This window comes from Zalophus californianus, chromosome 15 (assembly GCF_009762305.2).
Source record: "Zalophus californianus isolate mZalCal1 chromosome 15, mZalCal1.pri.v2, whole genome shotgun sequence".
Classification (NCBI taxonomy): domain Eukaryota; kingdom Metazoa; phylum Chordata; class Mammalia; order Carnivora; family Otariidae; genus Zalophus; species Zalophus californianus.
The window spans coordinates 15,124,293-15,142,561 of record NC_045609.1 but is presented as its reverse complement, the minus strand read 5'-3'; the positions used below and the strand labels follow the sequence as shown (position 1 = coordinate 15,142,561).

Here is an 18,269-nt window from a genome sequence, read left to right as displayed (position 1 = left end):
GACTGAAATTACATTGAATCTGTTGATTAAGTCAGGAAGAACTGACATCTTGACAATATTGATTGTTCCTATCCATAAGCAAGAAATACCTCTCCATTTGTTTAATTATTTGATATTGTTCATTAGAGTTTTGTGGTTCTCATATAGATTGTGCACATATTTTGTCAGATTTATACTTAAGTATTTCACTTTAGGAGGTGCTAATGTAAATGGTACTTTTAGTTTCAAATTCCACTTGTTCATTGCTGGTATATAGGGAAGTGATTAACTTTCGTATATTAACCTCATATCCTCCAATGTTGCTAAATCACTTGTTAATTCTGGGGGAGGTTGGTCAATTTTTGAATTTTCTATATAGAAAACCATGACATCTGTGAAGAGATGGTTTTAATTTCTTCCTTGCCCCTCAGTGTATCTTTATTTCCTTTTCTTTTCTGATTGCATTAGGCAGGACCTCCAATATGCTGAAAAGGAGTAGTGAGAGGACATCCTTACCATCTTTCTGAAATTAGTGGGAAAACTCCTAGTTTCTCACCATGATGATGTGAGGTGTAGGTTTTTTGTACAAGTTCTTTATCAAGTTAAGGTAGTTCCCCTCTATTTCTAGTTTGCCAGTTTTTGTCATGAATCGGTGCTGGATGTTTTCAAACTTTTTTTTTTTTCTATCTATTGATATGATCATGTGATTTTCCTTCTTTAGCCTGTTGATGTAATGAATTACATTAATTGATTTTTGAATATTGAGCAAGCCTTGCATATCTCAAATAAATTCCATTTGGTCATGGTATATAATTTTTTTTATACATTGTTGGATTTGACCGGGTAATACTTTGTTGAGGACTTTTGCATATATTCATGGTATTGACCTGTAGTTTTCTTTTCGTGTAATGTCTTTGTCTGGCTTTAGTGTCAGGGTAATTCTGACCTCATAGAACATGCAAAAAGTATTCCTTCCACCTCTACCTTCTAAAATCAGTTGCTGAGAATTGGTATAATTTCATCCCTAAATGTTTAGTAGAATCATGAGTGAACCTATCTAAGCCTGGTGTTTTTGTTTTGGAAATTTGTTCATTATTGATTCAATTTCTTTAATATATGCAAGCCTAATCAGATAGGGCTTTTCTTCTTCTGTGAGTTTTTGGTAGATTATGTCTTCCTAGAAATTGGACCATTTCATCCAAGTTATCAAAGTTGTGGGTATAGAGTTATTCACAATACTCCTTTAATATCCATGGAATCTGTAGTAATATTCCCTCATTTCTTTCTTTAATTAGTAATTTGCATCTCCTCTCTTTTTTTCTTAGTTGGCCTGGCTACAGGCTTATTGACTTTATTGATCTTTTTCAAAAACCAGTTCTTTGTTTTGTAGATTTTCTCTATCAGTTTCTGTTTTTCAACGTCCTGATTTTTTCTAATTTTTATTAGTTATTTTCTTTTGTTTACTTCAGAATTAATTTGCTCTTCTTTTTCTAGTTTTCTAAGGTGGAATTTTAGATTAATGATTTTACATCTTTCTTCTTTTCCAATATATGCATTCCATGTTATATTTTCCCTCTAAGCATTGCTTTGGCTCAATCCTACTTGTTTTGATAAATTGTATTTTCATTATCATTTAGTTCAAAATATTGTTTAAATTCTTCTTGAGATTTCTTCTTTGACCTATGTGTTACTTAGAAATGTGTTGTTTAATCTCCATATATTTGGGGATTTTTCATTCCACTGTGGTCTGAGAGCAGACCCTGTATGCTTTCTATTCTTTTAAATTTGCTAATATATGTTTTATGGCCTAGAATGTGGTCTCTCTTAGTGAATGTTCCATGTGAGTTTGAGAAGAATGTGTATTCTGCTGTTGTTCGATGAAGTAGTCTACATGTGTCAATACATTCAGTTGAAAAATGATGCTGTAGAGTCCAACTATGCCCTTTCTTATTTTCTGCCTGCTGAATCTGTACTTTTCTGATAGTGAGGTGTTAAAGTCTCCAACTGTGATAGTGGATTCGTCTTTTTCTCCTTGCAATTTTATCAGTTTCCCCTTCACATATTTTGATGCTCTGTTGTTAGATACATACACATTAAGGACTGTTATTTCTTCTTGGAAAATTAATCCTTTTAATATTATGTAATGCTACTCTTTATCTCTGAAAATTTCCCTTACTCTGAAGTCTGCTCTATTGCTCTGAAGTCTGAAATTAATATAGCTATTCTTGCTTTCTTTCGATTAATTTTAGCATGGTATATATTTCTCCATCCATTTACTTTTAAGATATATATGTCTGTATATTTAAAGTGGGTTTCTGGTGGACAATATATAACGGGGTCTTGTTCTTTGATCCTCTCTGACAATCTCTGCCTTTCACTTGGTATATTTGCAACACTGATGTGTACAGTGATTATTGATATAGTTTGATAAATATCTGCTATGTTTGTTACTGCTATTTATTCCTTGCTCTTGTTCTTTGTTCCTATTTTTGTCTTCCACTCTTTTTCTGCCTTTTGTGGTTTTAATTGATTTTATATGATTTCATTTTCTCTCCTTATTAACACATCAGTTATAGTTTTTTAAAAACATTTTTAATGGCTGCCTTAGAGTATGTAATATATGTTTATAGTTAAGTCAAGTCCACTTTCAAATAAAACTATACCACTTTATAGGTAGTGTAAGTATCTCACAATAACTATATACTTATATTTATTTGAATACATGGTTGCAATAAGAATAGAAAAATGAAAGTGTTTATTTAACCTTCACTTATTCCTTCTCTGATAATCTTCCCTTCTTTATGTAATTGTGAGTGTCAGATCGACACTATTCTCCTTTCCCTGAAGAACTTCTTTTAACATTTCTTGTAAGGCAGGTCTACTGGCAACAAATCTCCTTCATTATTTCTGAAGGACAATTTTTCAGGGTACAGAATTATAGGTTGGTGGAATTTTTTTTTTTTTTTTTGTCTTAACATAAATTTTGTTTTAAGCAACATAAATTTATTTCTCACAGTTCTGAAGTCTGGAGGTCAGAGATTATGGTGCCCCAATTGGTCAGATGCTGGTACGGGCTCTCTTCCTGGTTTGCAAAAGGTCACATGCTCTGTGTCTTTACACAGCAGTGACAGAATGAGCTCTGGTGTCTCTTTCTCATCTTACAAGGGCACTAATCCCATCATGAGGGCCCCACCCTCATGACCTCATCTAAACAAAATTATCTCCCAAAGGCCCATCTCTAAATACCATCCCATTGGGGATTAGGGTTTCAACATATGAAATTGGGGAAACAATTCAGTCCATTGCAGTTCCCGAGGAGAAGTCAGACACAATTTTTATCTTTGCTTCTCTAAGTTAAGGTAGGGATATTTATTTCCTCTGTTTTCTTTCAAGATGTTTTCTTTACCTTTGATTTTTAGTATTTTGAATGATATGCACTGGTTTAGTTTTTGTTATTGTTGTTTTTTAATTCATCCTGGTTGGGGTTTTTTGAGCTTCCTGAATCTGTGGTTTGGTGTCTGATATTAATTTGGGGAAAATCTTAGTCATTAGTACTTCAAGTATTTTTTCTGCTCCTTTTTCTCTTCTCCTTCTGGTATTTTCATTACACATATGTCACACCTTTTGTAGTTGTCCCACGGTCCTTGGATATTTTGTTTCTTCAGTCTTTTTCTCTTGGCTTTTTCATTTTGGAAGTTTCTACTGACACCACCTTAAGCTCAGAGATTCTTTCTCCGGCTGTGTCCATCAAAGGCCTTCTTCATTTCTGTTACAGTGTTTTGTTTTTGTTTTTGTTTTTTAATTGCTAGTATTTCCTTTTGGCTCTTCCTTAAAATTTCCATCTTTCTGCTTACATTGCCCATCTGTTCTTACAGGCTATCTACTTCATTCATTAGAATCATATTATTAGTTATTATCAATTTTCAATTGTCAATTATCAATATTCAATATTATCAATTATTAATCATAATTGTTTTAAATTTCCAAACTGATAATTCCAACATCCCTGCCATATCTAAATCTGATTCTGATGCTTGTTCTATCCCTTCAAACTGTGTTTTATGCCTTTAATATGCTTTGCAATTTTTTACTACTGGGTAAAAGGAACTGTGGTAAACCAGCCTTTACTGATGTGGTGTTAAGGTGTATGGGGAGAAGTATTCTATAGTCCTATGATCACTTCTTAGTCTTTTAGTGACCCTGTGCCTCTGGACCATGAACTTCATGTTTCTGAATCCCGTCCCCATCTTAGATGGGACAGAATGGCCAGAATGGGTTGGATTGGAGTTGGTATTTCCTTTTGCCTACATGGAAGGCTAGAGCCAACTGGAGTTTGGCATTTCCCTTCCTCCAAGTCAGTTAGGCTCTGAAAAAATCCGAGTAGTTCAGGCTGTGGTGAAATCTTGAGGTCAGGCCTTGTTAAGAAGAAGAGAATAATGCTCTGATATATTTCAAAACGTTTCCTCTTACCCTCCACCTGCTGAAAGCAAGAGGGGATTTTTCTCTGATATTCACTGGGAGAACCTGTTCAAGCTCCTGGAGGTAAAACCCACAGAAAGTGTGGGCTCTCTCTGATGACTGGGTCCCCCCTGGAGATATTAACTCACAGACTTGCCCACACTGAGCCTTCAACAATTCCTCAATGACAGTTCAGGTTTTCCTGCCCTGGGACTCATTCCCACAGAGGTTTCTGCTCCTGGGTTCCGGTTCCAGTGGGATGTGATTCCCTGCATCTACCTGTCCGTCTTTCCAATTTTGGAAGCAGCAACTTGCTTGCTTCTTGCCTTCTCTGATGGATTTAAAAAGAGTTGTTGGTTCTTTAGTTTGTTCAGCTATTTACTTATTGTTAGGATGGAGTTACAACTTCTAAACTCCTTACATACTGGACCAGAAACTAGAAGCCGGTAATTGTTTTTTCACAAAGATTCCAAGGTAATTCAATGGGGAAAGGTTATTCTTTTCAACAGTTGTGCTAGTGAATCTCAATCTTTACCTCTTCTCATACATAAAAATCAACTCAAACTGGATCACAGATCTAAACATAAGAGCTACAACTATCAAACTTCTAGGAAAAAATATTTGTGACCTCGTGTTAGGTAAATATTTTTTAGATAGGACATAAAAAGTACAAACCATAAAATAAATAATTGACAAATTGGATTTCCTTATAATTAAACACTTGTGCTCTTTGAAAAATGCTGTTAATGAAATGGATAGACGAGCCACAAACTAGAAAAAAATATATGTGCATATATATTTGATAAAAAACTTGCATTCAGAACATGTAAAAAATTCTTATATCTCAATAAGAACATGTAATGCAATTTTTTAATGAGCAAAAGACTTTAACATATTTTTCACCAATGAAGATAACATAAGCAGCAAGCGAGCACATGAAGCCTACTTGACAGCATTCATTATTAGAGAAATGCAAATTATAACTACAATTAGACACTAGTTCATACTAGAAGGAGTACTATTTTTAAGAACTATTAAAATATTAAGTGCTAGAAAGAATCTGGAACACTTGGAAATCTCAAAGATTATGAGGGGATCAAAAATGGCACACTTTGAAGAACAGTTTGGCAGTTTCTTAAAAAGTTAAATATTAACTAACCATTTGACCCATCAATACCACTCCTAGGTATTTACTATGTATAAATAAAAACACATATCCACACTAATACCTATAAGCAAATGTTTATAGAAAATGTGGTATTTACACGTGATGGAATATTATTTAGCCATAGAAAGAATGAAATCTTGCCATTTGCAATGACATGGATGGAGCTAGGAGTATAATGCTAAGGGAAATAAGTCACTCTTATATAGAATTTAAGAAACAAAACAAACAGGGAAAAAGAGAAAGAAACAAAACAAAAAGGGAAAAAGAGAGAGAGATAAACCAGAAACAGACTCCTAACTATAGAGAACACACTGATGGTTACTAGAGAGCAGGTGGGTGGGGGGGATGGGTGAAACAGGTGCTGGGGATTAAGGAGTGCACCCGTTGTGATGAGCACCAGGTGTACGGAAGTGTTGAATCACTGTCTTGTACACCTGAAACTAATATAATAGTGTATGTTAACTAACTGGAATTAAACCAAAACAAAACAAAAACCTTCAAAAATACTTCTATCTTTAAAAAATTTTAAAGTAAAAAATGAAAAGGGGATGAAATATAAATATGTAAACAAACTGTAACACAACAGAGTAAGTACTATACAAGGGGCCCTGCAAGTAAGAGCCTGTGACCCCAAAATTTTATACGCAGCTGTTTTACCAAAAGGCAGTAGAAAGAGGTCCTCAGAAGTGCAAGGACTCAAAAAAGAACTACCCAAGTACTTTTCCTGAATAAAATACCTGGGGTCCTGTGACAGAATAAAGAAATGCATGCAAAAAAAAGAACATCGATTCATTATGTAACTGTTGTTCTGCACGATAGGATAAATGTGGCGACAGGGTCACCAACAGCACCTAAATTACCTTTGTGTATTAGAAGAGGGAATCTTCATCTTCCTCCCCCTTTCTTTCTCCAAAGGAAAACATCTATGCAAAGGATGGGAGGAGTGAAGGAGGAAATCACGCTGTGGATGATCACAGAGAGCTTCCGTGGGAGACAATCATATTGCACTCCTTCCTTTGCACAATGGGAAACAATTATCTTCCTGCCACCCACAACCATGCGTTTAATAGGATTTTAAGGAACTCTTCTTAAGAAGTTAGCTAAGAAGTGTCATTGGATAGATATTAAAAACCCTTTGGAACGTGCCTTATTTTTATTTGCTTTTTTTATGTTTGATTTTTATTTTATCTAAGAGGTATCTGTTGTTTAAAACAGTAAATGTAGGATGTTCATCAACTCAAGAAATATGTGTAATATTAACTAATGTTTTTTCCGAATGGAGATGCCCCTGACAACATTATGGGTGTTACTGCCTTCAGACATTACGGAAACTCTACAGTTCTATGACACTGAAAATGAGCAGGAGTGTCCCCTGCCTACAGCACCTCATGGCCCAAATGCCTGCTTCCTGAAGGCAATGCCTTCCAGCTATTTCTTCTGCCCCTATGACCCTCCCTATTTCCAAGTAACGTGCTTGTTTTGTTATTTCTTGACTTTTTCCAATTTTAGATATTATTTGCCGACTTTCCAGTACAGAAGACAAGATTAAGATGGTCCCAACGCTCACGCTCATACACACTCACACACAAACACACACCCACACCCACACACTCCCCTGTTCTTCCATTATAGATGTAAGCGTTATTCAGAGCACCATAAATGCAAACTGTTATTCACAGCTGAGCCACACGTGCACAATCGTTACCTTTCTTTTCGGACACAACTTTTGTGTTTTCCCAAAGTTAAACTCTAAAGTTTACTTTAGAGTTTACTTTAACGCTCATCTTGTTTTTTCATCCTCTCGGGCCTCCGCTGCTGCCAGCCTAAGCTTCAACTTTCTCCATCTGGACAAATTGACGGGCCATCTGTTTTCTAGATTTTAAAATTTTGTTGCTATCATATCCTCTCCTGTCCTCTGTCCACAAAGCTTCAGGCAATTTTATCTCTTTCCCATCTTTTGAGCGACATTCCAGAAAGCAGAGAAGGTAAACACACAGGTCCCGTTGACCATCGTGCTCAGCAGAGGCCCCTGCAGGGTCAGTAATGATGCCGAGAGACATGTGTGGAGGGGGGGGGGTCAGTGCTCCCTGGCAAATCAGATAGCGTAAGGGGTCTTCCAATACCACCGAGGCGCCACCCGCCAGGCCCTGCTCTTCCTGATGCGCTCAGATCCCACTTCTTTTGTAATTAGAGGAAAATATCTGTTCACTTAAACCACCAGTCGATTTAATGGATGCAAGGAGAAGGGAGAAGGCCCTCGGGCCTCACACCTACCTTCACGGCGCTGAAGCAGAATGCGTGGAGCAGGCCAGTGGCCGCGGCACTCCGGGCCACGCTGTAAATAGCCGATGTCATCCCACAAACAGCTGCAACACAAACACCAACAGTCTCACAATCAATACATGGAAGAAAGTGCAAAGACAAGGTTGTAGCTTTCAAGTGCAAAATGCCTGCCAAAGGGGCAAAGAATACCTCTATAGGATCAGTCAAAAGCACCAGATGACTTAATACAAAAAAAAAAAGAGAGAGACTGACCATTTACTAAAACTTCTGGAGGAAAGCACTGAAAAGGAATTTTTGGCAACATTCTCAGAAGACTGTGTGAACATGTCCAGCGTGGAGATATGGAGACCTCCTTACTGTCAATTGAGAGTTGCTGGCCGAAATAAACATCACAGATGAAGGTTTCTGCAGAAGAAAGGGGAGCTAGACAGAGAGAGAGCGATCTAACAAACAAGCAGTGCTTGGTGTGTGTGTGTGTGTGTGTGTGTGTGTGGCTGTGACTGTGTGTTTGTGTGTGTGAGTGTGTATGCGAGTGAGTGTGTGATGAGGCGGGAACAGCACTGGATCACCAGCTATGCTGTGGCGCTTTATGTACAATTTCATTTCATTCTTACAGCAACTCTGTGAGATACACGTGTTTATTTCCATTTAGAGAAGAGTAAACTTTAGAGTTAAGCGATCTGCACAAAGTCTCCAGGTAAGGATAAGGTGAGGTTTTAGCCACCATGGTGGGAATCTAAGGTGCTATGTCAAGGGAGGGTCCACACAGGGGGGATCCCTGTCTGTCCAGGTGCACACAAGAAATAGTGTTCAGGACAAGGAAACCGAGCTGTCCAGGCTCTCATTCCATTCAGTCCTTATCAAAACTTTAGGCTCCTTTACAGGAAGAGTAGGATGTAGACAACTTACCAGAACCTCCAAAAAACAGCATGTCAATTTGTTCCAAAAAATAAATGCAGAAAGTGTTGATCTGCGGGAAGAGCCCAAGGAGGGAGATTGCAGGGAAGCAATATAAAAATACTGGAAATGAACAGACAAAATGGACAGTAAGTGTGCGGCCGCTGGTCCCCAGGTCCCCGAGGCAATCCTGCCTGCTCCCCTTCCAGCTCTCAGCCACCCCCCCTGCCCGCGTCCTGGAGGCAATACTGGACTCCTCGCACCCACAGGAGGAAGGTCTGCAGGCCAAGTGGAAATGTGCCCTTGGAAGTAACAAGGGGCTGCGTCTGAGGAAGAGGCCCGAGCAAAGAACACAGGCGAGCCCAGGACCGAGCAGAGACCTAGGATGGTGAAGGAGACAGTGGACCAGTCCGCAGTGTGCAAGAGTAGGCTTGCCCTTGAGGGGCATGAGGGTGGGGGAAAGAAACTGGGAAAGTCCAGGAATAGGTAAAGCTAAAGGCAACAGGTATGCAGATCTCTCCCTGCACGGAGGTGGGGGGTGTAAAAATGGGAGCCAGGGGCTCCTCATTTTGTGCTGCTGTCACCAGGAGCACTTGAGGTGCTGAGAGTCGCCACACCTGAACGCCGCCTGCAAATTCAAGTTCAGTGGGAACTCCAGGTTTGCAGGTGAACAGGGGAGGGTGGTGATTAAGAAAGCACACACAGTGACAGTGGGACAATGAAGGGCCTGACTTCCTGGGACTGGAGCATCTGGGACATGAAGGCAACCCTGCCTGACCAGAGGAAGACTGTGCCCCCTCCCCAAATCTGGAACAGTGCAACTCAATAAGACATCCACACACCAGGATTCCACATTTCAGAGATCATTTGTTAGAGGAAATTGGACGTGCTGGAGCTGCATTTTACAGCTCTGTCTCTCCCTCAAGTCTACGTAAGTTGGATTTCATAGGAACCCAGAAAACTGCCATTCCTTCTGCTGTATCTGTCTTCTGTCTCAGTTTATTGAGGAGAATGTCAATGAAGTTTGATCCTGGCAAGCCCTAATAAAACTAAGGAAATTTGATTTGAAATCCCATATGCCTGAACTTTGAACCGCGTGCTAACACTGTACATAGACCACAGTCGACAGTGGGAGTAGGGATGATGGGGGGGGGGAAGGGGTTCAGCTATTTCTGAAAAATCAGAAATGCAAACTTTTCCCCATGAAATTATAGAAACGAGAGTCTTCATACATCCCATGCTCCTGCTAACAGTCGCTTGAAAGTAAGTATGGGACAAACCCTTCCACAATAATACCAAGGAACTGTTCCAACTCTCTTGGGGTTGGAGCCACATTTTGATACACATGGTGATTTTGCTGTAAGGTTTTCTGTGGCAAGATTTCAACGATATTGTAATAACCTAGAGCATCTGTGAGGAATCCACTTTTCAATCAAAGTAGGCAATAAGATACAAATACTGATCTGCTGGACATAATAGGACACAATTTCTTTTTTTCAGGTTTTGTGAATGGAAATCAGAGATAGGGGAAAGATATAAGAAATAAATAGAAATTTGGAGCACCTGGGTGGTTCAGTGGGTTGGGCGGCCAACTCTTGGTTTCGGCTCAGGTCATGATCTCACGATCCTGGGACTGAGCCCCACGTGGGGCTCCGCACTCAGCAAGGAGTCTGCTTTGGATTCTCTCTCCTTCTCTCCCTCTGCCCCTACCCCCCGGCTCTCTCTCTTTCCCTAAAATAAATAAATAAATCTTTTATAAAAAGAAATAAATAGAAATTTAATTAGAGAACACAGGAGCATCAGAATTTTATTCCCATATAATTTCAAGCAGACTGACTAGTACTTCTCTCAACTTTGAGACTCAGACCCAGCAGGAAAGATGACATGCTGCACTATACTGTGGAGTACTCATGGCCAGGGTGGGGGTGCATGGAAGGCGCTATGAGGTTGCATTGGTTCACCTTCTCAAGAGCTGCGTGCATGTGGCAAAAATGACACCAAGAAGGAAGAACTCCAGGGAAAAGTATGGATGTGAAATAACGGTCCTAAGCACAAACATAAAACATAAAAAGTCTCGGATCCGAGAAGGACCCATGCAGCGCCTTCTACACTGGAAAGCCAACCACCTCCTCCTGCCTGAGCCCTTCCAAGTCAGGACCTCCGTGCTTCACTAGGCAAAGCCCATGCTACCACTGGACATCTCTAACCCAAACCATTTTACAGGCCTATCTTGCAGTGAGCCAGAATGCACCTGCCATGGGCCGGGACTAGTTATTACTGCTACGACAGAGAACGGCCACAGCGTGGACATCCCAGTCTTTTGCTCCAACTCCAGTCGCAGTGCAGCCCCAGTGGCTATGTTCCTCAGGGCACACTCCAGCTTTGCTCATGCTCCTTTTGAAATACGACACTAAGAACTGAAGACCTCTTGGCTTCCTCATCTGTGGGATAATTACAAAGCCGGCCCCCTTTTGTAGACTTTCACTGAAGTGACGCTGGTGGAAAGTATTAAAAATTCCAGCCATACAGATGGAAAAATGTTCGTCATCATTAGCCATCAGGGAAGTTCAAATCAAAACCACATTGAGATACCATCTTACACCAGTCAGAATGGCAAAAATTGACAAGGCAAGAAACAACAGAGTTGGAGAAGATGTGGAGAAAGGGGAACCCTCTTACACTGTTGGTGGGAATGCAAGTTGGTAGAGCCACTTTGGAAAACAGTGTGGAGGTGTCTCAGAAAATTAAAAATAGAGCTACCCTATGACCCAGCAATTGCACTCCTGGGTATTTACCCCAAAGACACAGATGTAGTGAAAAGAAGGGCCATATGCACCCCAATGTTCATAGCAGCAATGTCCGCAATAGCCAAACTGTGGAAAGAGTTGAGATGCCCTTCAACAGATGAAAGGACAAAGAAGATGTGGTCCATATATACAATGGAATGTGACTCAGCCGTCAGAAAGGATGAATACCCAACTGTTACATCAACATGGATGGGACTTGAGGAGATTATGCTAAGTGAAATAAGTCAAGCAGAGAAAGTCAATTATCATATGGTTTCACTTATTTGTGGAACATAAGGAATATCATGGAGGACATTAGGAGAAGGAAGGGAAAAATGAAGAGGTGCAGAATCAGAGGAGGAGATGAACCATGAGAGACTATGGACTCTGAGAAACAAACTGAGGGTTCTAGAGGGGAGGGGGGTGGGGGGATGGGCTAGCCCAGTGATGGATATTAAGGAGGGCATGTATTGCATGCAGCACTGGGGGTTATACAAAACTATGGAACACTACATCAAAAACAAATGATGTACTGTATGGTGACTAACATAACATAATAAAAATAAAAGTAAATAAATAAATAAAAATTCCAGCCCAGAGGTCACCATCTCTGACTGAGCAAGCTAAGGAGGACTGACTCAGAGGTCTCTTCCCCTTACTCCCGGAAATAAAGACAAAATTTTTTGCCTTTTAATGAAAAAGAAGTGCCCCCAGGAGTATTTTGATTATATAGGAGGGGTCTTAGAAGGAAAAATTATGTAACAATATTACCCTCAGTGTTTCTATGTCTTTAATTCCCCTCCCTGCCCCCCCTATAAAATCAACAAGTCCCTGCCACTGACTTTGTTTTATGTCCCCAGGTTTGGCCCCCAAGTTCCCCACCTCCTGTCAGCATACATCCCACCTTCTTCCGTTGTTCTATTATCTGACTGAAATGCTCGCCTTTGAGATGCTCCTCTCCTCGCCTTAAATAGGATGAGGAGCTTCTCCACCTTTCCCACCCACCCGATTTCCACTGGATCATCTCCCACCACTGGCTCACATTCGGCCCCTTCTGCCCTGGCAGGCAGAGGGGGCAGGGTCAGCTCAGCCCCAAAGCAGCCCCCACGGATACTCCCTGCTCCTTTCCTGCCCCCTTCCTCTGCTGCCTCGTCTCCCTCCGGTCCACTTCAGGTTGATGGTGTTGCGTGGAAAGCAGGAGTGGCAAGAGGTACCAGAAATGTCAGCAGTAAGGCACAACTTTAAGAAACATTTCACACCCCCCAGCACCAGCCAGAGGAGGATCACAGCTTGAGAGGCACATAGCACCTTTGACCACACGATGGGAAACAAGGTCACGTGTGCTTAGTTCCTGCTTCTCTCTTGTCCTTTTTCTTAAATGCTCCTTGTTAAAAGGATTGAATCGTGTCCCTCCAAAACAGTACCTGTAAACGTGACCTCACTAGGTAATAGGGTCTTGGCTCATGATCAAGTTACAATGAGGTCATTAGGGTAGGCCTTGATCTAATATGCCTGATGTCCTTATAAAAAGGGGGAATTTGGACACAGAGCCAGACACACACACACAGAGGGAAGATGATGTGGACAGACACAGGGACAAGGCCATCTACGAGCCAAGGAGCGAGGCCGGGACAAGTCCTTCCCTTGTGTCTTCAGAGATTTTAAACTCCTGGCCTCCAGAACTATGAGACAATAAATCTCCAATGTTCTCAGCCACCCATTAGTAGCAGTACTTTGTTATGGCAGCTACAGGAAACCTACACTACTTCTTCATCCCAATACCCTTCTGTTCTCTCCTCATTTTTTCTTCTCTCCTTGTTAGTTTCTGAACCTAACAATGGCAGCAGCTATATACACTCAGGTCCCTTGGTAGTGAGGGACAGAAGGTGGAAAGGCTCCACAAAGAAGAATGAATGACTTTGAGTTGCCCTTGCTTTGCCCTCATCAAGTCAGAAAATCACTATACACCTCTATCACCTTCCTCCCATTCCCAATTGTTCTAAATTCGTTCCACAATCTTTTAGTATGTTTAACACATTCACTCCACGGGGATTGCTATTGTTCTCTTTTTCCATTTTTCTTTATCCCAGAAATCATTTAGTTGGCTTGCTAGATTATTTATTGCTATTTTTACTTGTTACCTTTGACAAGCAGACAAAAATATCTCTTAAAGAAAAGCTTTAATGGGGAAAAGGAAATTCCAGATAGAAAGATAAGGAAGGCCATCTTCCCCGCCCCATCTCCAGTCCTCCGTGGAATTGGTTCGAAGAAAAATAAAATGAGAATACACACAGCCAGCAGCTTATTTTAGAACAAAGGTTTCTGCTAAAAGCAAGACCTCGGGCTTTTACCAAGTACATTAAGGTCTTATTTTTTGAGCCCTAATAACATTTCACCTTCTGATGCCACGGCAAATCTGCTATGCCAAGACAGCTATATGTATGCAGTGGCATTGGCTCATTTATAGTAGCAAATTAAAGAAAAAGAGAAATGAAAGACACCGTGTACAGAAAAACAATTTCTAAATGGAATGTATGTCATGCTTTTCTTCCTTGTTCTCCAAATCATCAAGAGGTGCGTATTAGATCCCTACTTACTGTAAGGGCCGAGGTGAACAGCCCGAGAATGACGGTGAGCTTTCCCTGACCTATGAATGAGTATTCCAAAAGTTCACCCATACATTAATTCCCTTAATACTTAAAGCACACTTGTGTTCATCAGTTCATTCGCTCAACAAACATTTCTTCAGTGCCTGTATTTACCAGACACAGCGCAGGGTGCCAGGGATTCAGTAGAAGAAAGGAGGCTTGGGCTCTGCCTTGCACTTACCCGGCAGGACACAGGCTAGCGAGGGCACAGACATTAGTCAAATAATCACAAGTGAAGCAGACCACTATGAGATGGGTCTGGCGCTATGGAAAGTATGGGTTATGGGGGGACAGAAGATGGGCCAAGCTTAGCGGAAACGGGCCATCAACTAGCTTGGTCAAAGGGCTCAGGGGCGCCACAGAACAGGAACATGAGACATGAGGATGAGATGAGGAGGCGCCAAGGTAGTCAGGGCTCCAGGTCTAGGAACACTAACCCATGCTTGAGAAGCTGGGAAAAGATGGTCATGGGGTACCCAAGATTGAGCGTGCACTGCAGAGAGCAAAGGCAACATTTTGACATGGACACATGTTTCTTGAACACCTTCCAAAATGCTTTCCTGCCCTCTCCACTGCTAATCCCCAGGCCTTCGTGGGCCCTTGAGCTCTGGACTCCAGCACTACTATCTGCAAGAGGACAGCAGGAAAGGATGGTCTCCAGCATGCACAACCGTGCCTGCGGATCTGTGTCTCCTCAAACTCTCTTTCCTTGAAGCTAATCTCAGGAGGGAGATGGATGAGCTCTTTATAAGAAGGTAAAAGTACCTGAAAGTCTTTCTTGGGGTGTGTGTGTGCATGGGTGTGTGTGTGTGTGTGTGTGTGTGTGTGTGTGTGTGTGTGTGTGTGTGTGTGTGTTCCAACTGATGGAACTTCAAGTAATATAAAAAAGTAAAGTGAAAAATATCAGAAAGGGTAGAAGCAAATATTCTTGGGCAAGAAGCACTGCCTGGGAATCTAATCATAGGATCAGTTCTTTTTTTTCCCCTCAATATGTTTCTGTTTCCTATTTGAGCTCAGAGATTCTCTAAACATGGTGCCTGACCCTTCACTATTAAGAAGCTACTCGGCCCCTCACATGATGTAATAGGAAGAGAGATATTGAGGATACAGACAGAGGTTGGCTTGTGGGGGGCTGCATCTGGGGGGAGTGAATAGTTTGCTGCCAATGCAGTAGGAAGAGGAATGGGGAGATAGTGGTTGGGAAGGAGAGTCAGAGGGTGGAATGTATACCATGGTTTTCTCCTACAAGGAACACAAAGATACGCCATATCTGGGGGCCCTTCTCAGTCCCACTGGAGAGGCTCAGGAAGTGGTCATGGGGGCCAGAGAAAGAATGATATGGGACCTATGGCTTTGAAAAGCTCCTCTCGAGTAAGATATCCAACTGGCAAGCAGTAGATCCAGCGGCTGGTGCCTTTTATCAACTCATCTGGGCAACGTGATCACAGCCAATCACAGGTTGGCATGCGTGTCAACCGTGGGATGTCATGACCAGGATTCTCAGAGCAGTCACGTCTTCAGAGCTGCAGGCAACACTGGGGCAGCACTGCCACATAATAATAATAATAGCTAATACCTGGTGCCCAGCACTGGTTCATAGGTTTAAATGTACTAACTCACTTGCACCGACCTCTGAGGTGGGTACTATTTTTGTCCCCACATTACTGTTGAATTTTTTGTCAAGGTCACACAACTAGCAAAGTGGCAGAGCTGGAATTCAAAAAGCTAGGTGCCGAACCATGACCCAGGGCAGGTTACCTGTGTAAACAGAGCATTTTACATGAAACACCGCCTAGACCTTAAGGTGCGCCAAGTGGACCAGTGACAGGCTAGGACTCCACCTGGGCTGAGAACCATGCACCCTTGGGCATTGCCAGAGTGTCTGTGCCACGTGGGTGGGGCCGTGGCTGCCACCCTGGTGGCAAAACCACCTCCACCCTGGGGAGCCTCCCTGACACCCCGCACGAGGCACCGTAGCGACCAGTCTTCAGATACTACAACGTTACAACTTCTCGATCATGGATAACACAATCCTTTAGAATAATTCTGCTGTTGGATGGTGTGGGGCTCCAGCTCCCAGACCATCTTCTGAAGGTGTACAAGCCAAAAGAGAAATGCATGCCTCTTCATCCAGTAATCACATAAGGAGGTTTCTCCCGCTAGTGATTCAGAATATAAAGGGGAGACATATCCACCCTCCTCTATGTTCTTCCCCACAACCCCCAAATTCACTCACCTATTAAGAGGTCCCTAGCTGACTGGAGGGACCTTGGAGAGAAGAGCTTCAGGCCATAGACAACATAAGTGGGAGGGTGCCGGGCTTTGGCCCCTGTATTAAGAAGCAAAATAAGGCCACACAGCACACAAAAATAGACTGGTCTGCTATATGTTATGATTTGGTTGTGTCCCTAGAAAACAAACACAATTTCTGAATGGCACCTATTGTTTTGATTAAATGACAAAAGCTTCGTAGTCAGTAATTCACATCACATCATATCATATCACATCACACAACTTATAACATAAATCACATTCTGCCCCCCCTCTAGAATTCATATATACAAAACACCAGGAAAAGAAAAAAAAAAAACCTCTGATACTTATTCTGACAATTAAGAACAAGAATATCAAAAAGAATGTCATGCCTCTCAGACTCAACAAGATTTAGCCGAAAATTGATTTACCACCCTCAGATACAATCTAGATCTAATTCAAAGCGTCTCTAATAGTGAAACATCCGTTTGTATTGTTCATTTCAAGGGCAAAACAAAGATAAACCGTTATTTGCTGGTTGCACGGTCTAACTTGAGCCCTGCTATTAATAAGAAACAGAATTATAAGTGGTGGGCTTTGATTTCCTTGTCTTAAAAAGCAAGATAATACAGGTGCAAAGTTATACCCACAGAGATTGCATAAAACATCTTAGTGTAGCACAAGGGGAATAATTCAATTTAAAAAAACTCACCATTTATATACATTTTCCTTTGAGGAAGACCAAAAACTTAACAGATCTCACCTTAGCCCTCAAAATATTGTTATGAGGAGAAGTAGAAACATTTTTATTCTTCTCCTTAAACAGATAGAAAAATTAAGGAAAAGATATAACATCAAACTTTCCAGGGCAAAAGCCAATGAAGAATTTATATGTCACAAACCAAAGCACAATTCATAAAGTTCAAAAAAACCAACAAAAATGAACTAGGGGGAGAATATTCTTTGCAATTCATGAACTACTTTGGGTATAAAAAGTAAAGATTAAAGTGATATGGGTTCACATGTGAATATTTAAAGTCACTGCCTTGAACATGTTATATTTAGAAATGCAATTTAAATTGCCATTGCTTCTATAATAGAATGGTCCTATTCTGAGACCATCTTTTAATAGGAAGGAAAACACAGGCTGTCCATGGGGACTGGCTATGTTTGGCCCTGGGTCCAGACTCAGTCTTGAAAGGAATATTTGCACTCTTATGAAATTTCCTTTTGAATCCAACTGGGTCATAGATTAGTGAGTATGGGAATACTTTGTCTGCATTAAAAAAAAAAAAATTGAAACTGAAGCCTAAGTGAAATCTTAATGCATTTCTTATCAAGTGAAAAGCAAACTAACTTGGTTGGTATAGACAGCTACTTAATACACAAATACACAAACATATGAGACATTCCTCAAAGTGACACCGTTTAGGATATAAAATTAAAGAGCTGCCTCCCACTTGCCCTGATTTGTCCTCTTCCTAAAAGTTTAAAAATACATTTTCTAGGAATTGAAAGCCTGGTCTTGAACAAGTTTGTGATATCATCTTAAATCTACCAAGTCAAACTTTATTTACGGGCAGGGGAACGCTCCCTTCGTAATTGTAATTTATGAGACAAAACTTAAGGCTGGCTCCCTGACAAAGAGCCTGCTCTCATCATCATGCCATTCTCTTCACTTCCCATTCTATGTTTGGGTCCCTAACCCATTCTAAGCATATCACTAATGTGTGGTATAGATGTCACTTTTATTTTCCTTGATTCCTAAGAACATCTACTAAACATATTCATTCCCCT

At 41.0% G+C, this 18,269-nt stretch overlaps 1 protein-coding gene across 3 annotated transcripts in view; it reads right to left on the bottom strand.

The window, feature by feature from the left end:
• PCNX2 (pecanex 2) overlaps nucleotides 1–18,269 on the bottom strand; it is a 297,035-nt gene that overhangs the window by 186,143 nt on the left and 92,623 nt on the right. For all 3 annotated transcript variants that reach the window (XM_027596146.2, XM_027596147.2, XM_027596148.2), the window contains exons 13-15: nucleotides 16,456–16,627; nucleotides 8,798–8,908; nucleotides 7,880–7,971 (exon numbers count right to left, since the gene is read on the bottom strand). In XM_027596146.2, coding sequence (XP_027451947.2) covers nucleotides 7,880–7,971; nucleotides 8,798–8,908; nucleotides 16,456–16,627 — 375 coding nt within the window. The remainder of the gene's footprint in view (nucleotides 1–7,879; nucleotides 7,972–8,797; nucleotides 8,909–16,455; nucleotides 16,628–18,269) is intronic.